Genomic DNA, 21247 nt, shown 5'->3' with positions numbered 1-21247 from the left:
GGTAAACGTCTCCTCAAAGGGAAACCTGCACTTTCTTACAAGAGGTATACCATCTTTTAATAATCTTTTCCTCCTTAAACAAGCTTCCGACTTGTGGCGAGTAATCAAGCGGCGGTGTATCCCTCAGCCAGGACGACTTCATCTCCCTGAGAGGGAGGATGTAACAGATACGCACCACAGTGATTAGCTGATGAAAGCTCGGGGCTTCCCGAGTGCTCTTTGCAAAACCAATACAAACAGTGATTTGACTGTTGGGTTTCAGGGCTGTGAGATTCATCCATTCCTGTTTTTTTCCCCTGCCTGTGAAAGTGAGCTTAAATTGCCACTTGCATTAATGAGCTAGTAAATAAATGTCTTTTGTGTTTACTCTAATGACCTCGAAAGCCAGACAGTAAACCGGGGGGGCTTAAGCGTTCATTATCTCTAACCAGCCACCCGTGAAATCCAACATGTGCGGGGGTATGTTTGTGTGTTTTCATCGAATCGCACATGTTTTTGTTTATTCAATACTGCATACGTCTTTTTAGGAGTGTGTGAATGGGAGTGCGCTCCCATCAGAGAAGAAAACTCTCAGGAATCCCCCTCAGGGATGCTCAGACATCTGGTTGTGGACGGGCAGCTTATATCGCCGAGTAATATGTCCAGTTAAGCCCCTCGAGAGCCGCCGCCATGCACATCATTACAACCCTCCTCCGGCTTTGCCTGGAACTTCACTGAAACCCTATCGTTTGGTTCAGAGGGGTATAAATATACCGTATATCCTTTTTTATACTACTTCCTCCCCGGGTCCGTCTCCCATCTGTTGCAGATTAGCGTCCAGTGTGTGTTTAGAGAGCTGAGCTTGTCGCCGAGCAGGACTGATAGTAAACCCAGAAGGTTTTAGTCAGCACTGTCAGGTAGGTCTGAATTAACAGAGAGGCCAACTGAGGATACGGCTGAAAACAAAGGCGAGGGACGGGAGACGCACAGCGAGAGGGTGAGACGGCCCCTCAGGCAGCCCAGCAAACCAAACGGTTCGTCTGTTTACCCGTGAACCTCAGGCCCGCTACTCGAGGGTCAGTGTGGAATGCCAACAGCGGCTGCCTGGCCAACTTCAACCACAGGTCTGTGGGAGAGGAGGAGGACAAACACCCCGCAAAAATGGCCACTCTTCCTGTGATAGGGGAGTTTATTTAAGTGTAGAACTCAAAGCGGCTTTCAAATAACACATAGCCTCGATATCTGGCGCCCTCGTGGCATCCAAACCCGCCACCAAAATGCTTCTGCGGCCGTGCTGAGCTCAGCTGACATCACTCAGCTGTTTTCTTATCTGTCTTTCCTCGAAATCTCTCTCAATCGCTGGCTCAGTATCCCATATGAAGCTAAACAAAAAAAAAAGCGCCTTGGGAATGTGCTGTGGAACTAAAGGATATATGGTTTCACACACACACACACACACCCTCCTATGACACTGTGCTGCCTTGAGAACTTTGCCGGCCAATTGAGGCCAAGCCGCAGCCCGAGTGTGACAAGTGCTCGAGGCTGCAATCTTGGTCCGATGCTCTGTTCCCAGCTCTTGTTTTGTTTTCAGCGCTAAATTATGGGAAAGTGATGGAAAGTTGTGTAATACACAGCAGGTGTGTGTGTGTGTGCTTGTCTTGTCAGTTCCGCTTGACTGATGTGCCATCCCTCCAGGATCCTGTCATTAAGCCTCCGTGTACACAACCCCAATCCCTGGCCTACATTTATCCCCTATACAAAATTCATGAGGGGATTCACACACACACACACACACACACACACACACACACACACACACACACACACACACACACACACACACACACACACACACACACACACACACACACACACACACACACACTTTCCCATGTATATTGTGATGCAACCTTCCTGCTCATCTTGCCTCATTATGTTGTCATATTTGGCTTTTTTTCCAATTTGTCTGTCTGCTAAAATGTAGTTAGACTGGCACAGCCCTTCTGTTTTTCTTGGCCTGAAATAAGTGGCACACTATAAATCAGCAACATGGACACATCGATTATAGGCATGTTTATTTGGAATGGGAGCAGCCTCAGTGCCAACCTTTATTTTCCTGTTAACAAGAACAAGAGAAACTGGTTTCTCGTCTTTTGGGAACACGCATGCCCTCACAATTACAGTATGAGTTCCTTTTTAATTAACAAGCAACTGTGACATTTCACTTTTCGTCTTTAATTTCGTCTATTTCACTTTATTGGCTTCACAGCAGTGTCCCAGTCGTGACCCTTGTGTATATATTACCATTCAAGTGAAGCTGAAACTGCAGTGATGCATACATTTTCCTCAACAAGAACGAGACGGTCTGGTTCTTGATATTTTTCCTGTTTCACTCGTAAATATCTGCCTCCTTCTCTTCTGTCGAGGATCATCTTGAAGCACACACTGTGAGACAAGGTGATCGCAGCAGGCCGGGTTCTTATTACGAGGCTTCAAACAAACACACACACACACACACACGCAAACACACAGCTTTCACAGCGGTGGTTACAGTGACCTCTGGCTTTTATTAAAGAAGGAATGCATCACTTAACAATATCAAATTAATGTTGGATGGGTTGCACAAGACTTCTCTCTCTCTCTCTCACTAAAACAAACACACACACACACACACACACACACACAGTCAGTTCACTCATCATTCAAAGCAAAGACACTGGAGTCTCACCTATGTTGCCTGGCAAAGCATGACTAAAAATAAAAATCATGAATAAATGTGCACATCCACGGTCTGTATGTGCTGGACAGAAATCTAAAACACAGCAGGAAGAACAGTGTGCACATTGGATCCTGCCCACAAGGTGTTGTGCTGTTTATTAATGCCACATTCCGGAGAAAGTCTGGACTGAGGGAGAGTGTGACACTCTACATGTCATCTGTTACAGTATAAATAATATATAAAACTAGAATTGCCACTCAGACGAGCGAATAATTCAACCAAGGCCCAACAGTCCCGTCAAATTGAACGAAGCAGCATGAAATTGCATTTTAAATCAAGATCAGTGAATTATTCAATAGGAAATTGGTCAAAAAACACTCTCACTGGATCTCCCCCTTTGTCCAGAGCTGCATCAAAATTGCATGGGTTCTTTCTTGACCGATTTCCCATTTTGCCACCAAGTTTTGTGGAAATGTATTTAGTAGTTCTTGCATAACCTTGTTTCAAATAGACGAGTGAAAATATAAAATCTTCTTGGGGGAGGTCATAAATTAATCTCACCATAGGAGCGCATGTTCTAACAAAAAAAATAATAAGAGTGGTTACATGGCTCCACAGAAGCCATGTAACCACTCAATAGTTTAATTAAACAGTTTGTATGCAAGCAGATACTTTGGCTTGGCAAAGCGTTGTAGCCTACGGGAACATTGAGGCCTTGTATGAAGTCAGATTCAGGTAATGACATGTAGTAAGCAGTTAAAGCGGGGTTGATGCTGCCAAATCATGAAAAATAATGACGATAATAATGAGGAACTTAACTTCTAGGAAGTAGGAGGGAAGGATCTACGATGTTTTTGGACAACCCCATTTAGCCCTGAAACAGCATAATTCCTCAACAGACTCCAATCAGCCTGTGAGCGGTGAAGGGATTAAAATAAAATCCTCCTGAATGTCAGAATAATTGGCGACATGTGCAGGGATACAGTCAGGGAAAAAGAAGTGTCATTAAGATTGACAGATACATATGTACAGTTTAACAGTAGCTGCAGTGAAGCAGCTATTAACCTGGAAGAGAATGAATAGAACATGAAAGTCTTGCTTTATTGATCTTCTGAGCGAGCACAAACACCAATGACAAATAAGAGCTCCATATCTAAAGTTTTCCCGCCTTGTCAAGGGGTACACTTCTCTGAAGAAAGAAAATAATAATTTAAAGAAAATTCAAGTTCAAACATTTATTCAAAACTGTAATTACCCTTTTTGAATTAAACACAGCAGAGGGCACTCACTGTCACCTCCACCTAATGCATGACCCAAATTGCAAGTCTTGTCAAATTCTTTCTTTTGGAAAAATCAACAGCCCTATCTAAAATATGTTGAGATATTTAACTTTTGACCTGCCGGTGGCGCTAGGTGAAGAGGCGGCCCAAAGTCTGGCCCAAAGTTACGGTCCGGCTAGATTGCCCTCCTCAAAAGTCGTCATTAAAAATTCACTACCTCCTCTTTGTGTTACTTGAAAATGGTGGAAGTAGAGTTCTGAACAAGAAGCTTCTCAAGCACAACCACTACTAAAACTCCAATCCCCAGTTACCTGACAATTTCCTGAATTTTATAGCACTTTTATGGCCAGTCCTATTGTCCCAGAGGTGTGCAGGTAACACCCGGCAGTGGTTAACAAATCTCAGCCGAGGGTTTTATGACCAGAAACCTAAATCACACTCCACTTGGGAGTGTCAGGGAATATTAACACTGAGCTGGTGAGGCCACAGAACGGGACCTCCACGGATCTGATATGCGGCAGCCCGTCGAACTGGTGGGCCTTGTTGGCGACGGCTACAGATCCATTTCCTGGTGTGAAAAGCTGCTGAGAGGCGTCTGTCTGCGTGAATGGGGCTGAAGGGTGGAATCATAATGGATGTGAATTGAGACGTGGATCTAAGGACTTTTTGTGAAGCAACTGTGTCTGTGAGTTGGTTTGTCTGGCCTGTGTCAGTGGAACTTAGCTGGTTAAAGACAAGTCATGACATGTTTTTATTTATCAAGGCTACTTAGCATAGAGGGTGTAGATACACTTACAACAAACCAGTTCCTATGACAAAAGGCCATGCAGAGAATAAAAACTGTTAAATATCTACTGTAAGGTCTTCATTAGAAGTTTCACTTTAAGAGTTTGAAATTTCCCATGGATGATTTATTTTTAGTGAGCTCATCAGCTTCGGTTCCACAGTTTTACTCGTGATACAGAACTTTTTTCAGGATTATTCAGTGAGTAGAAGGATGTCTTGCTTTTAAAGTATCATTGTCAACCAGTTCCCTGAGACCTTCTTGGTAGCAGAATTGTTGGGGTATGCATCCGACAACTTTTGTGACTTTTCAAATGCAGCCACTTGTCATTAGGTGTCGTTGAGTCGTCATGCAATTTCTTCCATCATGTGTACAACCAAGTGCAACACTGTGAAATCTTAGTGTGCACTGTTACCCCCATTTGTATGATTTGTCGCCTTTGAGTGGCTTTTTAGAAAAGCTACACATTCTTACAAACTTGCAAATACTGTCCCTGTTGGTTAGGATAGTTATTTACACAATGTTGTATATCATTAGTTTGCACTTAGTGTTACTTCCACACAAGTAATTGTCTCCGTCTTCTGTTTGAGTTTGGCTTTTTACGACAAACTGCCCCTGCAACAAGTTTGGACATGTCAGTGTCCTTGTTGATTTCCGTTTCAAACAACCAAAAGGACGTCTCCCCCTGATATTTGCATTCTAAGGGATCAGTTAAACCCCCTTCTTGCCTCCTGGCGATGAAACAGTGTCGCTCGTCATGTCTGGTGTGAATGACCCTAAGAAATTAAAATGAAGCACACCACTGGTGGATAAGAGCAGGTTTCCTCAGCACAATAAAGGTGAAGAAAAGGCCAAAATAACAGTTGAGTTCTGTTCCAAGAAGAAGTGAGGGCTTGTGCCGAGTGTATGTCTTTGTGTGTGTATGTAGTATATAGTCTTCGGCATAGTAGTAGATCTTGGCTGAACATTAGTCCAAAACTTTTTGCCTCCATTGAAAGAAAACTAATGATCTAAAGGTTTAACTCTAAATAACATCGGACTTTACTGAGTGTAGGAATAGACTGAAATTATTTGGTCAGTTATTGTCCTTTTACTGGATTATTTCTAGCTGTTAATGAAACTGTGCATTTGTTCTATATGCGCATCATGTGTTTGTATTTGTAAGGACGAGGGGATTAAAGGTCACTGCATAAACCTGCCATTAGTTAGTTCTTGCTCTTCAGCCTCAGACATGTGAATGAGACCAGAATATCATTCATTCAGAACGTCTCTGATAGCTTGTCACGGGTCTGATGTATCACGTTTTAGCCTTATTATCGCTACGATCCATTAAAGCCGATGCTTTTATTGTGAAATGAGGAAGCTGCAGAGTAACCACATCACAGCGTGATGTCATACAGGAATCAATATGATCGTTTTTTTCTGTGGCAGAAAGGTCTGGCATCATTATGTTCTTTTGCTTTAATAGATACTAACTGACACCTAATAACAAAACCCCAAAAGAATTTGCTCCGTGCGCACCCTCTCCCTTTTATTTCTGAGAGGAAGCAGAAGAGACAGCAAGGTCAGCCGTTCTCTTGTGTTTTCCGATGAGCTGCGGGTCTTTGGCCACAGGCCCAGGCCCGGTCTGAAGGGCTGATATCTGCCTATTGTCTGGGGGTAAAGCCACTCATCCTCGGACATGTCCCCTATTCACACAAGAGCATTCCTCACCCGCTCATTGTTATTTGAATTAAGTTCTTGTCTGTCGCTTGAAATCCGTCCTCCTAAAATAGGATCTCCAGAGCTTTTGAAATGTATATCGAGATAAATATCTCAGGAAACTCAATGCACGTCTTTCGGAGGGGTGAAACGCAAAGTGGCTTTTGCAGAGCGGCGCCAAGACCCCTGGAAAACTTGAGTGCTTTTCTGAAAGGTTTACCCGCCGACTGGACTGCCAATCTCGTCTCTCTCAATTTCAAATATGCGTTGGCTTGCCAGGAAAGGAAGGCCGCGTTGGCAAAGCACATAAGACTATCTCATCTATCTGCACACAGGGAATCTTTCACTCCATCTCACTCCTCGTCTCCGTGCTAGTTAGCGGACTGAGTCGTGTCTCATTCGTAACAGGTAATTTGGCGTGTGACAAGCAGCCCGGTTGCCCCTCGCTGCAAGTCACTTTGTGGGGTTGTCAGGGGAGAGGGCGTCTTTGTCTGCCGGACAATTGAGCAAACTCATTTGTCATTTTAGACCCTTTTAAATGAAGCCGTTGCTGCTTTTCAGCCTTTCATAGTGACGGATGATGCACAACTTCTCCAAATCAATCACATCGGACTTCCTCTGAAATACCCAGTGGATTTGTAGTTTTCATGTCCATCTACTGGTTTTTATTAGTATAGCTTTTTTATTTGCAAAACGCAAAAAAATGTCCACATAGGGGATATGTCTCAAAAAGACTTCAAATTTTTAGTTTTGCTGCATTGTCATGAGTTTCCTGAAGTGAAGTGCTCACAATAAGCGCATGACAATGACCTGCTCCCCCTTGGGCTCATTCAGATCTCCCAAAATAGGAAGGGTGTGGGGTGGGGGGTTGGATGTTGGAATCAGTGAGAAAACATGTCTCCTGCGTGAGAAATTTCCTGAGATGGATGAGGTTGACTCAGGAAGAAGCACGGTCAATATTTAACCAGTAAGACACCCAGCGAGACACAAGGAGTTCAGTTTTACGAAGATAAATCATTAGCTGCTTTTAAATGATCTAATGCTTCCAACACGGTGGATCCATTTTCGGAAGTTTTAATATGTCGGAAAACAAAGACTTAGATCTTCTCTCATCAGTATTTTTGTTTTAACAATGGATCACATGACAGATGAAAGATCGTCAACCCCATACAATTCCTTAGCTCAACTTAACAGAGCTTTGTAGCGTCGCAGCACGCAACTGTTTCCACAGAAAAGGCCCCGTAAACCTAAAGTATGCCACATGAAGTTAGTAACAATCCGATTAAGAAGCAGACACGATACACAGGTGTGACACATTATGGACCAGGTTTAGGTAATCAGGACGATCAGGAAGTGAAAAAACCTGAAACAAGATGTGAGTTTCAAAATAAAACAGGAAATGAGGCAAGAAACATACATAATATAAGGTAACTTGACTTAAGTGAATTGAACTTGAATCTTTTGACATTTTGCAATTTACCAGAGGACTGGCATGAAAAGTTACGGACATTTGAATTTTTAGGAAAATTAAAGACTTCAGTGCATGTTTGAAAGCAGCTATATCGTCCATATCAGGATGGACATATCTCTAGTTGTCATTTTGTAAAATTTTGTACACAAACTGCTTTGTTGTTGAGATAATTGTGCTGCTGGGCTAAAAACATTTGCATTATCCGCCGCATGATCTAATTTGCAGCCGAGTACAAATTAATTTCGACCTCAGCTCAATTACATGAGCTGCATGAGACCGGATGACCCCAGGATCCATTTAACGACAGAGAGAATGTGTTGGAGTGTGCAGTCACTCGTTTTATAAATAGAAAGTTTGTCTTGGAGGGAGATAAAGAGCAGAGTGGAGCTTACCAGAATAAAACTGCCTCTTTCTTTTAAACGCTGCCTAAAAAAAAGTGGAATGCCAACTCTTCTTTTCTTTTTTCTTTGCTGCAGGTAGAAAGCAAAGTGAATTGAATGTGGCGTGATAAAAACAGTGGTCTGGCTTGCAGTACAAAACAAATCTGGAGGAAGAAAGAGAGATGTAATGAAAGAAAAACAAAGAGAAAAGAGCGTGAGAGACGAGTGGACATGTCATATGGCTTTCAGGGGTCCCGCAGCCAAGTTTGGGGGCGGAGGGTGGTGGTGGTAGAGGGGCTAGGTGTCACTCTGGTGGAGGAAGGGGGGTGAAATAGAGACGGGGGAGGGGGTGTTAAGGCTGTGTGTGTGTGTGTGTGTGTGCCTAAAGTGCAGGGCGATTTGCTCTGGAGGGGGAGGAATGAGGGAGGGGCCGACAGCTTGGCTGCCCCGAGAGCTGCACACACACTGATCCACTCACTCTCCCACACACTCACAGGGATCAGAGACACTGCAGATAGAGACGTCACCTCGCCGCCCTCCCTCCTTGCTCTTTGGACCTTCAAAGTTTTGGACGGCTAAATGAGTTGTTGAGAGAGGACCCCCAACTTCACCACAGCTGACTTTCAAAAAGCCTGAGACATTAGGGGGGTGAGGGATACGTCCAGACTGAGCAGGACCTGGATCTGATTAGAGCTTGGACCGGCTGAGCTTGATGCTGCAGACATGTAAGCTCTGCGGGACCGGGACATTTTCGGAAGTGGATGAGAGCTTTATGTAGAGGTGGAAACAGAGATGCTTTACCTTGAGGTAAGAGGGACACGGATGTGAATACTTCTTGAAAGTGTTTTTGTTGAATGAAAAGCATGTTTTCGGCTCGACTATGGAAAATGCTTGTGTGAGCTGTTCATGAAATGAATTGTGGGAGATTTTCTTGGTTGAACTTGTTGAGAAAGAGCTGAAGAGGCTTGAGCTTGGCTGAGAGTTGATCCAGTGTGTGTGTGTGTATTGCTTTATTAGTGCAACATGCATGAGTGTATGTCTTCCATCTTGTGTTTTTGTGCATGGACAACAGTGAAGGGACTGTGTGTGTGTGTGTGTGTGTGCAGGTGGTCCCATGCCAGCTGTGTTAAATCCCCCCCGTGCAGCCCCTGACACCCATTTGGCCTTAAAATAACACTCAAGCAGTCAAGGAGCAATGACCTCGGCCTTTGAACTCCACAATTTAAAGGGTTTTCTAAAGTAAATCCCACAATGTTGAAGAAAAATAGACTTTTTTAACCATTATTAGTTCCAATAAGCTCTCAGTATCTCCTGTCAACATCTGGTAACTAAAGCTGTAATGCACCAGTTTTAATAAATATCTGCCTATAGAGAGAATATGATACACTTTGGCACAGTCTGTAAATTAGGAAGTGTTCCTTTAGTTTGCCTGAGGTTGTATTCATTTGAAAATAATATGTGCTTGACTAATCCCTCGGTGACGGAGAGCCGCTTAGAAAGTGTCAGTAAAGCAGGAAGGGACACACACGGTTAAATGTCTGTTTCCCCAAAAAAAGTTTCTCTTTTTAACCCCTCCGGCCTCAACCTGTCACATCCCCGTCGTGTGTGAAGTCTGGAGCAGGAATGGGTGGACATTTTGTTTTTGTTTTTCCACAAAGAACGCCTTTGTGTTATTGCCAGGAGGTGACATGGTGAAATGTGAGTTGCTGCGTGTGTTGGCTCAGGAATCCGTAGTCATCGTTTCCCCATTACTTGTGGGATGAGAGGCAGGAGATGTGAGGGAAGGGCGGACGGAAGGTGGCGGACAGAAATCCTCAAATGCACGACACCAAACTGATTCGATTAGTCATTTAATCGATTTGCTGAGTGATGGTTTGGAGTATTTTTAGCTTCTCTAAAGGGAAGATTTGCTGCTTTTATTTTCTCATGCTCAGTAGTAACCTGGATATATTTGTGGTTTTGGATGTTGGTTGGACAAAACAAGTTTTTAGAACATTTCTGACATTTCTTATTTGTTGATTATTTGTGTAAATAATTGGCAGATTAATTGATAATGGACAATAAGGAGTTATTTCAATAACTCAGCCAGATTCAAAGTTTCAAACATGTTGAATTGCACAAGGAATCATCACCATTAATACAACCAGTCTGGTTCTGGCCATCTAGTCAAAGGTGATGTGGGTAATTATATTCATGCTTTTGATGAAGCTGTGTGGCCCAATGCTTCAGACATCACATGTTGGAACCCTGGCACCAGCCCACGTTTCCATTAACATATGTCATGCGTAAATTTAGCCGTAAACCAAACCTGCAGCCATGTTGGCTAAAACATCAAAGGAAACACTAATGGCTGCCTACTCCTAAATGCCAAGCTCCGCAAAAAAATGTCTTATGAACAAACACTTTTATGTAATGAAAACGAAAGAGAAGTACAGCGGTAGATGGCGGTAATGCACCTTGACGTTGGTAGCCACCCGCCGATAAACAGAAAGAAGAAAAAGACAACAATAATATAGAGAAATCTATTAATTGCACCACTTACTGGTCTCGACTAGGTTAGGTGAGATAAAGCAGAGCAGGTAGAGAAAAGCCTCTGAGTGATAACATTATCTGTCCCACCATAAAACCTGATAGATTAGTCACGGAAGAACAAAGCAACAGTCAAATACCCTTTTGTCCCATGATAAGAGCTTTGGTGTTTGAATCTTACAGATTAGAAATGCTGTTAAAAGTCAGTGTTGTGAAGCCCTGGGCTCCATTCAACTGTATGCTAATCCCAATGCTAATATTTCCCCCTCACTTGTTACTGCGGTTTGACTATATGTGGTGAGGTGTCGGAAGCCCGGAGGGCGAGCTGTGCAGACAGGAGTGGACATTTCTGAGAGGATGGGGTTTCACTCCCGCAGCGTTTGGGTTGCAATTTCAGTTGCAGCTGACCTTTGACCCCCCCCGCAGCAAGAAAACCACGACTTCAGGGTTTAGATACATCGTCAGTTTTTTTTCAGAAAGGAAAAAGAATGACGAGCACAAAGTACAGTAAACTATAGCGCCGATTTATGACTTACAGAAGTGTCAAAGTACTGATGTAGACATACCGTGGACTTTTGTTTTTCATCGAGAGCTTATTTTATCTGATAATGACTGTTAAAAAATGATAAAAGGGAAAGTGGGGTCAGTAAGAAAGAGGATTCTTACAGGCGAAGGATGCATTATGGGTCTTGACAGAACCTATCAAATTTTGGTGCGGTGCCGGATCAGTGGGAGGATCCTGGAATTCTTCCCCCACTTTTATAAACATTGCGAAATAAGACGATTTCTCAGAGAATAACTCATGGACCATGTTACAAAAACCTTAAAACCCTGTAAACCGATTATTAATAACCTCGGGAGGGTCTTGGTATTTAAAAAAATGTCAAGCATAAATTTCAGCCCAACTCTCCACTTCTGCCATTTTCACACAGACCCTAAGTAACTGATTATCACCTGGAACAAGCAACATGTTATAAATTAATTTAACCGACTGATCTCGAGTCAAAGACATAATGATGAGTCAATGGACACAATTAAGACCCTAATGTCCCTGATAGTTCTGCTTTTCAAGCCTACAAAGTTTGCAATGACCCGTGTGTGAGGTTTCTGTCTGTTTTCACCCAAACAAGTTCCGTTCTGGTGCCAATTTACACGTCAAAAGACCCAGAGGCAAAACACAAGTGGCTTTTTCAACACCTTGAGACCAAAGCGCCGTTATCAGGCCAAGGGGGCTCAGAGGAACATGGCCACTGAGATAAGAGGGCTACTGCTGAAGGCGGGAGAGACGCTCCGCAACGAGACAAGTTAATCCCCGTTCATGTAACAGTTCAACTCTTATCAGCTTGTAAAAGTTTGAAATGCTGAAGAAAGGCTCTGGTCTGAGTGGATGAAGACAGTTTAGTAGATTTTGACTTTCTGCGTGTTGCCGCCATGTTACACACCCTTCAGTGCTTTGTAGCTCAGTGCATCAGACCAACTGATACTTGGTGGGTAATATGCACATTTCTACTGCATCGTGTTGAGTCAAAGCGTCACAAACCAAGATTTTTAAAAGAACTGCCTAAATATACTAGATGTACCTTCTTTCATATGACCCATTTGTAGAAATGTAGACCTTTCAAGCATCATCGTCTTATGTCATTCACAAAACGCGACATCAGTACATTCAAGTCTGCCATAGCCTGGTGGTCGCCTGCATTAAGAGCATCGTGCTGGAAAAAGCCTTGTATGGTTTTCCAGTATATATCATCCGAGTTTGTGTGACATCCCCTTTGAAGATGGACAAACACTGTTTTTGGGCGCTTTATCAAGTATGATAATGGATAAACAAAGAAAGTAAAACACAGAGCCATACATGGGATGGAAAATCATATTAGTTATTCTTGAATGTGACACAGTAGGCTGGACTTGTGAAAGGACGGGAGAGGTGGGACAAGCTTGTCTTTTTCTTCCCTTTTTTCATGATCCTTCAACCTCCAAGTCATTGCTGGGACAAAAACTATTATCTTGTTGAGAAATACAGGGATTAAAGGTAATGCGGAGTAATTTACAGTAAGTGCAAGTTACCTAAGTAAGTAACCTCGAGCTTTGGGCACAATTATGAAAATGAATCAAGCAAACAGAGGAGGAGTAGAAGAAGTTGGGCTCTGTAACCGTCTTTCCTAAATCCCCTTTCTTTTATATTTACAGCGCTCGAGTGTGATGAATCTGGAGCGCAGTGAGAGAGGGGAGCGTCCTCCTCCTCCTCGAGGCCTGGACATGGAGGCCCGTGCCGGTGGAAAGATGGGGAAGATATCTGTGGGCTTCCAGAGGAGCTCCACCTCCGATGACGACTCCGGGTGTGCACTGGAGGAGTATGCGTGGGTGCCACCGGGACTCCGGCCTGAGCAGGTCAGGACCTTGACGTGTTATACTTAAACTTTTCTGTATGGGTAGAAATTATACCCTTCATCTCTCACAGAATGAGGGTATACACCGGTATTCTACTAGCACTGGATTTTAAGTATGTAGACATTCTATTAGCAGTCTTACTGAAGCTGGCTATGTTTTAACAGCCATTTGCATGAATTCAAAGACACACATGGTTAGCTGATTTAGTTTGGATTATCACTAAACTGTAATACAAGCAGTCTAATTCTGGCCATTTTGTAAAATGTGATGTAGGTAGTTATACTCATACTTTAGATGAGGCTGTGTGGCCTCGCACATCACATGTTGTTGGTTCAAACATCAAAAGGAAACAGCTTCCTCCAATGCCGACAGTTTAGCATACTTTCCCTCACCACTTTTTAAAAGATTTGATACACATGACAACAAATTTAAATGTTTCCAAGTTTCTGTTTCCGCTGTCAGGGGGAATCAGCCGTGGCAAATATTGACCTTTCCAGTCTCGTGCCGGTCTCTTGTGTGTGCAGAGATTTCACACTCAGGCGCCTGTGACTGAAGGGAGATTGATATGTTTGGCCCACAGTGTCACATGAGGACAGACTCTCCTCTCCTCTTTGGACTTTCCCCCTCCTCCAGCTTTTCTGACAACACTGTTGCATACAACATGTCTCACTTAAGCCCCTTTTCCACCTGTCAAAAAAACCCACTAACACTTGCTAATATCTGGCTTTTGTCTGTAATGGGAATTCGTCCAACGGCATTCACTCCGGGGTCAAATGAGTCTAAAGTAGACACAGGTTTTAATCAGCTCCTGCTCCAAATGCACCTTTTCCAGCATTGAACTTTTAAGTGATCTAAAATCATTGTCCCAGGTCACCAAGGTGCTTTCCTCTGTTGTGTTTCTTGCTTAAAAAACGTGCGTATACTTGCTGATTTTGGTTTCTTGGGTCTAACTGAAGATACGATATAACAAAATCAAATTCTACAGTCATATTAAAGAGAGTTGGGACAAGTACTTCCTTCGTCTGTAGCATAAGAAATGTCCTCTTGAGCATTCATTTCACATTATTCTGGAAACTACTGATTTCACTGTCTGCTGGAGTTCATTCCTACTTTTCTTCCGTCTGCAGGTCCAAATGTATTTTTCCTGTCTGCCGGAGGACAGGGTGCCGTACGTCAACAGCCCCGGAGAGAAGCACAGGATTCGACAGCTCCTCTACCAGCTGCCGCCGCACGACAATGAGGTAGAGATAATGAGGTCGAGGCGGGTGACAGGGTGTTGGGAGATAGGGTTTGGTGGATAAAAAAAATCCTGATGTGAAAAAACTTTTTTATTCAGGATTCCTTAGGCGGTTTGTTTCTTTCAAAACGTCTCTGGTATTAAACCAGAATGTTCCCGTAGTCATAGTAAATATTGCACACTATACTTAAAGTTGTTAGTGCATTAAATAAATGAGTTTTGGGATCAGCGTCGCATCATAATGGCAAGAATTTATTTTTAACGATAATTAGCCCCAACTAAACTAAAGCCAGCAGCTGAGTAAAGCCTGGACAATCTCCGCCGCCTTTTCTAGTAAAACTAAAACAATGGGCGCATTCTCTCAACCGCTTGACAAAAAACAGAAAGAAAAAACCTCCTGTGACAGTAAAGCACATGCCTCTTCTGTATTATGGCTTTATGGTGTGTAAACCAGCACTGCTCCTTTCACATCTGTGTTAATAGAGTTTACATTAGGAGATACGGCGGAGGGGTTATCACCAGAGAAGAGGGACAAGGGGGGAGGCTTCTGTCTGACGGAGGTGGTCTCAGAAGACACACAATGGACACACAGAGACACAAACACACACACTGTTTTTATGATGTTTGTCGGCAGGCCTGGTGGTTGAGAAAGCAAAGTGCCGCAGGATTCCTTGCATAACAGTGGTTAGGAGGGATAATGTGTGTGTGTGTGTGTGTCCGTGTCTGTGTCATCGTTTACTGTTGTTTAGAGAACAACCGAGCTGGTTGCGAGGACAGTCTTGCTCTTTAATCTGAGGCCGTCATCACCAAACGCAGATGAAGGGGTTGCGCCATCCGTTCCGACGCAGCCTAAAGCGAAATTAGCTTTAATGAAACCCCTTCTCCAGCCATACATGCGTGATACACAAAGATGAAAAGCTAAAACCATCAGCAATAATGGCTGCATGTTTTTAAGTCCCATATTGACTGGTCCACCCTTTTATCTGTAAATTGACCTCTTTCTTTTCTGTTTGTCAACTCTTTTCTTTGACCAGGTGCGTTATTGCCATACTCTGACAGAGGAGGAGAAAAGGGAGCTCCACATGTTCAGTGCCCAGAGGAAGAGGGAGGCACTGGGGAGAGGAACACCCAAGATCCTGCCTCGAGCTCTGCAACACACCCGCTGTGAACATGTAAGTCCCACACATGGATCCCTGGGAGCGCACACACACACACACGCACACACACACGCACACACACACGCACACGAAGACCACTTGCGTCATTTAGCGCTCCTATAGCCATAAAGTAAGCAACCGGTGGGTCTGAAGTTATTTATATCACGAAGCAGCTAACACCCACCGCCCAATCCCAACGCGAGGAAGCCCGAGGCGCAACCCTGATTGGCTAATGCAACGGTTTTAATCACAGACATAAACGTCCTCATTAGGGCGAGAGAGGAAGCGGGGGAAATTGGGGAGGCTCATGCTCAAGCCGTGTAGAGAAGCCGGTTCCTCTTGAGGAATTCGGCCAATTTCCTGCCGCCAATTAATAGCTCAGCGTGACGGACAGTGAAAAAAAAAAGAAATGCACAGGTTAATAAGTGATTCTTGCGTAGCGTTCTGAAATCCTGGCTTTTTCCAAACAAGTCACAGTATGTGGCAGATAAATCCTCATCTGCTGGTATGACTGCAGGCAGCTCAGCCCAGTACGTGCAGCTGGAAAGGAGTTTGGAGGTTTCTGTGGACAGGGGAACATTTTTTTGAGATGCATGCTATTTGTTTCTGGGATTTTGGACATCTTTGTACACCTGGCCTCCATCTCAAGTCATAGCAGTTTACAAAACACAGCATCGGAAAAAATTCCCAAATCTCCTATCTTTCATTTGGTGATGGTGTTTCAAACAAAGCATGCAGTGCCATTCAAACTCCCCTTGATCTTTTTTTTGTTTGAAAAACTTTTGACGCAACAAAATTAAATATTAGTGTTATGTGGGTTCCGGCAAATTCAACCGTGGCCAATGAAAAAACCACATCCTCCGCCAGGAATCCAGCAAGAGCAGCGGGTCAGCCAACACACACACACACACACACACACAAACACACACTCAGAAACATGCTCATACACTCGTGCAAACATTGTGCACATGCTCAGGTCGTCTAAAAGATACATCACGGACACAAGGGCGTACGCACATATTTACATACATTCACACTCACTTTGTTAGGCTCCAGTTTCCTGCTGCTGTAAATCCCTGGGACATGCAACACCCCCCACGTCCAAGGCCCCATACTGGTAATAATGCTTAACAGCTGGGCATGCTATCCCATAGCTGCACAGGGTTATATAAAGACTCATGATTGCACGTTCAGATGCGTTTTGTTTGGATAGTCTCTGTGGAGTCATTCGATCTTAGTACTCAAGTCCAAGGCCAGTGTATTCTGCTTTGGATTATTCTTAGTGGCCACAAATGTCACTTCCTCAGCAACACCCAATGAATAACTGACTTTTACACCAAAGTGAAAGAGCCCCTGATTGGAGACCATTTGTAACATAGTCATGCTCGTTGCCTTAGAAAGTTAAAATCGCTTTGTGTCTTTGTTATGAGCTGTTGCTGTGTTTCTTCACTGTGGGGTTACTAATGTGTTTGGAATGGATCATGTTCCTCTGCCGCTTACAGTATGACCATCTGTTGTTTGGCCTTCATTGTTTTAGCATCACTGCAGATATATTCTGAATACTTATCGCCATAATCTCTCATTTGTTTATGTTGCATTCCTCATGAGTCACTGGCATCAACTGTGTCGCCTCTATTTTAAAAAGTCACTCCCATGTGTGACTGTCTCAAGGTAGCGTAAATTATCTGCTGACACTCAAGGTAACCCGAACCCTAACCCAGCTTTATAAATAATGACATACGCAAGGTGATACTCTCTGTGATGAACGTGCTCTGCCAATCTGGAATCTGGAATCCCCAATGTTCATTTTAGGCCACTGCAACTTGTGCAACAACATGCCTGAAGCATTAATCTCATGGATCATCTGTTGTTTGTGTTGGATCGTAGTGCAGCGGAGGCATCAACGGAGGGGAGATGGCAATTTTTGCCTCCAGAGCTGGGCCGAGCCCCTGCTGGCACCCAGCGTGCTTTGTCTGCGCCACGTGTCAAGAGCTGCTGGTGGATCTGATCTATTTCTACCAAAATGGCAAGGCTCTCTGTGGAAGACACCACGCTGAGCTTCTCAAACCAAGATGTTCTTCTTGTGACGAAGTGAGTGGCAATAATTGAAGCAGTACCCACGATCCTTTTGTGTTTTATAGTGAACCATGGCAATGAGAAAGAGCTCAACATACTTAACAGCAGAGTGTGTGTTTCCCCTCAGATCATCTTTTCAGATGAGTGCACTGAAGCGGAGGGCCGTCATTGGCATATGAAGCACTTTGCCTGTTTCGAGTGCGAGATCATGCTCGGTGGGCAGCGCTACATCATGAAAGATGGCCGGCCCTACTGCTGTGGCTGCTTCGAGTCCCTGTATGCAGAGTACTGCGAGGCCTGTGGTGAAAACATTGGTAAGTTATATTTGTGAAGGTCAAGAAAGATCTATGCTAATGCTATTGCTACTGCTATTATGCTTATCTCTTCATCTAATGATCCTTCAGGTGTCGATCATGCCCAGATGACCTACGAAGGTGTACATTGGCATGCCACCGACCAGTGCTTCTGTTGCGCACAGTGCAAAACATCCTTGCTTGGCTGTCCCTTCCTTCCAAAGCAAGGTCGCATCTATTGCTCAAAGGCCTGTAGCCAGGGAGAAGATATTCATGCCTCTGACTCATCAGATTCTGCCTTCCAGTCAGCCCGCTCACGTGAATCGCGACGCAGCGTCCGCATGGGGAAGAGCAGCAGACCTGCCGAGCAGTGGAGACAGTCACAGCTGTTTAATCCCCCTGCGGCCATCCCCACGTTTGAGTATAAGATTGTGAATGGTGATGGTGACGTACATGCTGAGGGTGACCTTGATATCATGGGACGGAAGCTGGCCCATCTCAGCCTCGAGGAGAGGTTCTGGAGGGAGCGGGAGGAGCAGGATGCTTGTGGCGAGGAGGACCCAGAGGAGTGGGCGCAGCATGAGGACTACATGACTCAACTGCTGCTCAAGTTTGGTGACCGGGGGATGTTACACCAACTTCAGCAGCCACCCGTGAAATCCCCCACCCCCAGCTGCGACAGAATTGGGCACATAAGTGTCTCTGATCCCTGGCTAAAGCCTGATTCTACATCAATGGGGGTTGCCGCCTCCTCTCCCACCCCTGCCAGTCCCACCCAGAGCCAGACTTCCAGTCAATCCCGAGCCAACAGCCTTAGTCCTGGGCTGATAAGCAAGAAACACCTGCCTGAAATGTACTGGGCCCAGTCCCAGGATGGGTTGGGAGACTCTGCCTATGGGAGTCATCCGGGTCCTGCCAGTGCCAGAAAGATCCAAGAGTTGGAATTAGATCAGGACCAATCCGGCACAGGAAGACAGGCCTGCTGGCCAGACACCAGGCAGTGGTATGATGACTCCCTTGAGTGCATCGCTGACGAGCTGAGGAAGGTTGAGCAGGGTGTTGGAGACTCCATGGACTCCCTGGCACTCTCAAACATCACTGGTAAGGAGGCTACTGTTTGATGGATTCAGTCATAATGTACTTTCATTTTATTCTAAACATGATTTTAAAATGTGCTGTTCACTTTTTTTTAAGGTGCATCAGTGGACGGCGATGGCAGGGAGAGACCTATAGTCTACACCCTTGCCATGCAGGATCCCTCGATGGCAGATGACTGTGACAAGATGAGCAACATGGGAACCTTTAACTCATCTCATCATCACCATAGTAACAACTCATTGAACCTTATCCTGGAGCAGGGAGACAAGGAGGAGGTAGCATTGGCAATGAGGGGGGGTGCACTAGGAGGACTTCATGCTCTGTCCCCACATTCTGAAGGTCTCCCTGCCTCCTTTGTCCATGCCCCAGCTCTGAGGAGAAGCAAGTCCCAATCCAGGCCTCCTCAGATGGTTAAGTTCACAGAAGACACTGTGGACAATGGATATAACGATGGGTTTGATGTCAGTATTAGAAAGCATCCCATGAGTGAGAAGCCACAGCGGAGGGTGTACTGCCCAGAGGAGATGGGCAGAGAGAGAAGCCACTCTACAAGCCACCATGGGCGCACCAGGCAGCACCACCACCGGCAAGGCCGACACCACAGGAGTCGCAAAGCCCGCTCGGACAACGCCCTTCACATGGTTCCCTTGGACAAAGCCCAGAGGCCGTACGAGCCCCAGCAGCAGGGTCTGCTAAACCCTCCATGTGGTGCTATGCTCTTACCGCACCCCTCACACAGGCTGCCCCTGGCCTACTCCCAAACTAGATCTGACTATATGCTTCAGGGTGCGACACAAGGAGACCCACGGGTTGAACATTTAATGGGTCTCCACAGAGATGAGGAAGACTGGTGCTCTACTTGCTCTTCTTCGTCGTCAGACTCCGAGGAGGAGGGCTTTTTCCTGGGTCAGCCAATCCCTCAGCCTCGAGCAGTTGGGCGTTACTACGCTGAGGACTTCCCGACGAGGGTAACAGCCCTCTCTTCCCAGATTCATGGCTCACAGACTGGTCGCAGGAAGAGGCACCGCTCTAAAAATTGCATCATCTCTTAACAGTTCAGTTCATCACATTGTGACCTGCACTGTACAAAGTAATAATATCAGACTCTCTGATGGTTTACACAGGTCAAGTTTTTAGAAAGGCCGTTTCAAACAACACATGAGCACAAACTGTATATGTGCCGACATAAGGACATGTCAAGAGACATATCACTTTAGGTCAAAATCTACTGAAAGAAGACATTTTTAATTGTAACTGTTGAGCAAATAAAAGACCAAATATGTGCAACATACCGTTAGATTTTTTTTTTTGTGTATGTGCGATTTTGGCCTCGATACTGGGCTTATTTAAATTGTAGCACTAATTAGATGCATGGACATTCGGAAGCCTTTCTTTAACCGACGGCAACTATGGCAGAGTGGAGACATTTTTCTTTTATTTCAGCAATTGCCATTAAGTTGTTTTAAAACGTTCACGTAAGTTTTGCAGCGATATCTTTGTGTGCATCAAAATGGCAACACTGTTGTACACAGAGGTTGATAAAAGTAGAAAATAGAGACTAACCAAATAATTATTTAATGCATAATAGTACAAAATGATGATGTATATACTAAGTTAATATTTTAATACTGGTATTTTTATATCCGTGTTTTAAGAATTGTTTCTTTTGAAGTGAATGATATATAAAACAATAGCAGTTGTTACGGTAAACGAAGAGACCTCGATAATATTTTAGGAGAAACAACAAAGAAGGTGCCACATCATGAGCTGTGTTCTTCACAGTAAAGTGCCATGTTACTCGATAACAATGTCTATTTTAAACATATATTCCACGATGCTCACTGTTGGTGTATAAAATATAAAGAGAATGGCAGTAACACCCGCATTGTTTCATACTCAGACCAAGTGTTCACTACCCTCGCTCAGACATAACCACCTGAATGCTTTGTGCTGTAAAGATGCTTGTAATAAATATTTTTTTCTCCAAAGATTCAAATATATGTTTTGACGTTCTTTCTCAAATTTCATATACTGTTTGACCCATATTGTAAAAGTGTTTTTAATGTGGAATAGCTTATGGAATTATGTGGTGGATCATGTTAAAATCCTGGATAAAAAGGTTTTGCTATACTCAATATTTCACAGCATTAAT

The 21247-nt window shown here is 44.2% G+C and overlaps 1 protein-coding gene across 3 annotated transcripts in view; it reads left to right on the top strand.

Annotated features, from left to right (window-relative positions):
* Window positions 1-21091, top strand: part of prickle1b (prickle homolog 1b) — a 30936-nt gene extending 9845 nt beyond the window's left edge. For 2 of the 3 annotated variants that reach the window (XM_035147807.2, XM_035147806.2), the window contains exons 2-8: window positions 13034-13234; window positions 14362-14475; window positions 15506-15643; window positions 17516-17719; window positions 17832-18018; window positions 18109-19098; window positions 19192-21091. In XM_035147807.2, coding sequence (XP_035003698.1) covers window positions 13046-13234; window positions 14362-14475; window positions 15506-15643; window positions 17516-17719; window positions 17832-18018; window positions 18109-19098; window positions 19192-20147 — 2778 coding nt within the window. In that variant the 5' untranslated portion in view covers window positions 13034-13045 and the 3' untranslated portion in view covers window positions 20148-21091. Of the gene's footprint in view, window positions 1-8749; window positions 9122-13033; window positions 13235-14361; window positions 14476-15505; window positions 15644-17515; window positions 17720-17831; window positions 18019-18108; window positions 19099-19191 lie in introns of those variants that run through there. The other variant, XM_035147805.2, reaches the window with a different exon arrangement.
* The last annotated feature ends 156 nt before the right edge of the window (window positions 21092-21247 follow it).

Source organism: Hippoglossus stenolepis, chromosome 22, assembly GCF_022539355.2.
Source record: "Hippoglossus stenolepis isolate QCI-W04-F060 chromosome 22, HSTE1.2, whole genome shotgun sequence".
NCBI classification, from domain to species: Eukaryota; Metazoa; Chordata; class Actinopteri; order Pleuronectiformes; family Pleuronectidae; genus Hippoglossus; species Hippoglossus stenolepis.
This window is presented reverse-complemented; position numbering and strand designations above follow the sequence as displayed.